Source organism: Arachis duranensis, chromosome 7, assembly GCF_000817695.3.
Source record: "Arachis duranensis cultivar V14167 chromosome 7, aradu.V14167.gnm2.J7QH, whole genome shotgun sequence".
In the NCBI taxonomy this organism is placed as follows: domain Eukaryota; kingdom Viridiplantae; phylum Streptophyta; class Magnoliopsida; order Fabales; family Fabaceae; genus Arachis; species Arachis duranensis.
Genome location: NC_029778.3, coordinates 53,864,457 through 53,868,959, shown reverse-complemented (window position 1 = coordinate 53,868,959; position 4,503 = coordinate 53,864,457). Strand labels below are relative to the sequence as shown.

The window sequence follows — 4,503 nt, the reverse complement described above, 5'->3', positions numbered from 1 at the left end:
GCGTTGAACATTTTCACTGAGAGGATGGGAGGTAGCCACTGACAACGGTGAAACCCTTGCTTAAGCTTGCCATGGAAAGGAGTAAGAAGGATTGGATGAAGACAGTAGGAAAGCAGGGAGACGAAAGGGACAAAGCATCTCCATACGCTTATCTGAAATTCTCACCAATGAATTACATAAGTATCTCTATCCTTATTTTATGTTTTATGTTATCCTCCATAACCATTTGAATCCGCCTGACTAAGATTTACAAGATGACCATAGCTTGCTTCATACCAACAATCTCCGTGGGATCGACCCTTACTCGCGTAAGGTTTATTACTTGGACGACCCAGTGCACTTGCTGGTTAGTTGTGCGAAGTTGTAATAAAGAGTTGAGATTGTAATTGAGCGTACCATGTTGATGGCGCCATTGATTATCACAATTTCGTGCACCACGCAGTCGGAAGCGTGACATTCTGGTAATGAGAAAGTTACAGTGAATTCATAATTATTTGAAGCATAAAAAAAACTTAAAAACAGGAAGATGATTAAAAAAAGAAAAAATAATTTCAGAAAAAAAATAGAAAACCCTAACACTCCTTTAAATCCAAAGGAGATACAAGAAAAAGATTCAAGGTGGAGACGCAAGCACTGCACATAACCCACACCAAGCACCACCATCGTGGGGTTTCTTCCAAGAAACATTACAGCAGAGGATCTTCTCTAGCAACGGCACTCACTGAGACCAAACTACTTTTACCTTGATAAAAAAATAAACATGGAAAACAACTCAAATTCTCTGTAAAGAAAACACATACGAAAACTCCAAATCAAATGCAACGAAAGCACATATAAAAATCCCAAATCAAAGAGATTAAAAATTCAATACTAAAAAAAGAAATAGATCAAAAGAATCCTTGCATGAGAGGTGTGCTGGTTGAGATCTCGACCCAGAATGTCTCAACCAGGTTGTTGAAGTTTGAGAGAATGTGAAGCTTGAAACAAAGATCGTACCCGCTCAGCATCGCCAGCATCTCACTAGATGAAACTATCCAATGCTATTGCTGTGATTGTGCTCTCAGTCGAAGATTCTGCATAGCTCGAGTTAGGATTTTCAAGTTCTGGATGAGTTGAACGGTGTTGAAAACATAGCGTTTGGGAGGAAGAGAAGAGAGAAAACTTTGAAAAACTAGAATTTGTAAAAGAGAACGATTATACATTATTGGGTGGATTTAAATGTGAGAACATAAGTAAAGAGAATAGCAACAGAACCTAACACTTTCCCTTTATTTTTTATTCCAAAAGAACAACGGGACGACACGTACATGCATTTAGTTCCAAAGAAATGAGAAATGGTACATGGCTTAAAAGGTCATAGATTTTAGAGTAAAGGATAAATAGGTCCCTAACTTTTTTTCTGCGGATATTTTTGTTCCTGACCATTAAAAATTACTTTTAAGTCTCTGACATCTTTAAAAGTTGGACGGATCAGTCCCTCCGTCCAAATGCCTCCGTTAGACCCAACAGAAAAATCTGACGTGGCTCCCGTAATGCTTGTCACGCGTACGCGTGGATCACGTGTACGTGTCGCCATGAATTCAGCAAATCCCGGTTCCTTTACGAATTTTCCACCTTGCATGCTTTTTTTCCATTTCTTTCAAGCCATTCTTACCTTCAAAACTTTAAATCACTCAAACAAACCTATCAAGGCATGGAATGGAAGAAAAGTAAGAATAATATAGGCTCCACATGATTAAAGAAAGTTACAATGATGAAATTGCTCTCAAAGTAAAAGTCACTGTTAGTAACATTTTTCGTCGGCTTTTCTTCTTTTTCTTTTTTATTTTTTGCATCATCGTAGTCTTGCATTGTACATCAAAAATGTTAATTTAGTATTTTTTTTATGTGGTATTCTTATTCCAGTACTCTCAATAATCTTATTCTTAATATTATTTTGGAATCCAACGTTTATGATTATATTATTACCTATGATTAATTTTTTATTTAATTTGTCTTTTCTAATGAGATAATAATTTATATTATAAAAAAATTACACTAAAATATTGTACACGAGAATTACAATTATAAGAGAGAGTACTCAAAATAATAAAAATTAAATATTTATCTTGACAATTATAGAAATAAATATAAAAAATTTTTATGATATTTTTATATAGATATTTTTAGTACTCTTAGTACTCTTTTTTAGTACACATAATTTTACTATTATTATTCTATACAAAAAAATTAATAGGTAAAAAATGTATATAAACAAAAAAGTAAGAATTCTATAAAGAATAATAATATTCATGAGAGAGTATTAGAGAAAAAATATTATAAAAAAAAGCAACAAAATTAATCATAGGAACAATGAAGTACAAAATTGGGAGATAGAAAATAAATTTCAATCTAACATGAAAATGTAAACGCAAAAGCTATTATTTTTAGTTTTGGCTAAATTTGGGTTGAAGAGCAGAATTACATTTAGGCTCAGAGGAAGAAAAAATAGGCAAACTAAAAAGTGAAACTTAAAAAAAAAACTAAACCTAAACACACTCTTAATTGCTAAATTTAATTTGCTTTTCTCCTATTCGATGTCTTGATATGTTTATTTGAGTGATTTAAAGTTTTGAAGGCAAGAATAACCTGAAAGAAATGGAAAAAAAAAGTATGCAAAACAGAAAATTTATAGTGAAGTGGAGAATTCATGACGACACGTAGGCGTGAGTGGGAAATCTGTCCGGCGACCCGTACGCGTGACCCACGCGTACGCGTGACAAGCATTACGGGAGTCACCTCAGATTTTTTCGTTGAATCTGATGGAGCCATTTGGACGGAGGGACTGATCCGTCCAACTTGAAAGTAATTGTCAATAGTCAGAGACAAAAATATCCAAAAAAAAAGTTAGAAACCTATTTATCCTTTATTCTAGATTTTATACTATTAGAAGATATAGGACACAATTTACCAAGTTATAGGAAAAAAAATAAGTTGAGAAAATATGTTTTCCACTAGTAATTTTTGCTAAAATTATAGTGAGACAATATTAAAATTATTTTAAAATATTTTAAAACACAAACTTACCCCCACATTCACCACAAAAAATGACCGTTTCCCTTCAAGTTTCAATTCAATAGTATGTGTCACATTGACCAACTACTTTGAAGAAGTAGGTATGTGAGTCAGGTATGCAATGCCACTACGCAATGCGTGAAATGGAATACCACAACTGAGGTACTACCTTCTTATCAACTACTACTAAATGAGGCATCCGATAACCATGTTACTCACTTACTCTACACTAAAAATCTTTGGCCTTAAAGTTAGTCATCCATGGCGGGACTAATTATTGGATGTTTTTTATTTTTATTTTTATTTTGTTTTAATTTTAAAAATAAAATGACCCTCAGCCAAGGTTTCTCGTTCGACATTGTTATCAGCAGTATGTAAATTTTTAGTTTAGCCAACAGTACACCATATTTTGGTTGACATAGAATGATAGAGGTCATCATCTACCTCTAAGTCAAATACGTACTATATATTTTAAAATATTTATGTATCGACTTTTATTTATCTAAATACATTTTGTTATTTTAAAATAATAATTTTTTAAATATTTATATTAAGTGATGACTTTAGTGTAAATTTTAATATTTTTTGGTGTCTTTTTAATATGTTATTTATTTGTTAAATAGAAGGTGATACCATTATTAAGTAATTATACTTTAGAAATACATGTATTTAGAGATAGTAATAACAAGAGTTAATATTTTTGTTGAAATGTGAATATATAATACAAGTATTAAATAATTTTATAAAAACATAATATATTTGATAATTCACTAAATTTAATTATCAATATAATATCGCAACCAAAAAATTAACCTAATATAATTTTGTTAAATATTCAATAATATAAGTGCGTATGTATGACTTACACATGACGTCAAGGAATTTACACCATATGTTAAATATATAACATATGTAAATTTAGATAATTTACGAAACACAAATCCGGAAAAAGATATTGCAAGCAGAAGCAAAGTCACGTTACACCACTGCTAAAAGGAGAATCACCACTAACCAAATAGGTGGCAGAGAAAGAGAATGTGAGAAACAAAGAGTGGAATAATAGCATCAATTAGATAAGTCGTACTATGAACTATAATTTGTGACCCATAAAATGAAACTTTAATTTGAGGTTGTAAATCATGTATCTAGACGCACTATGTGAATAAATACATTTCATTCTCAAATAAATATTATTAACATGGCAGATTAAGGGTCGTGCGTAACCGTGGGTCCACGGGAGAAGAGGGGTTGGAAATTGGAAGTTATAAAAGGAGGCAGACATTGAAAGTATAAGCAAATAGCAGAGACAACGATAGTCACTAGTGAGTAGTGAGTACACTCTGAGATGGCAGCAGCGAGTAGCAAGATTCTGGTGATCGGAGGCACCGGCTACATTGGGAAATTCGTGGTGGAAACCAGCGCCAAGACCGGCCACCCAACCTTCCTTCT

General features: G+C 32.6%; 1 protein-coding gene across 1 annotated transcript in view; it reads left to right on the top strand.

Annotated features, from left to right (window-relative positions):
• Positions 1 to 4,253: 4,253 nt before the first annotated feature.
• The window catches only part of LOC107459016 (phenylcoumaran benzylic ether reductase Pyrc5), a 1,544-nt gene continuing 1,294 nt past the window's right edge, over positions 4,254 to 4,503 (top strand). The window contains exon 1 of the mRNA XM_021127946.2: positions 4,254 to 4,503. This exon is cut by the window's right edge and continues 103 nt beyond it. Coding sequence (XP_020983605.1) covers positions 4,400 to 4,503 — 104 coding nt within the window. The 5' untranslated portion in view covers positions 4,254 to 4,399.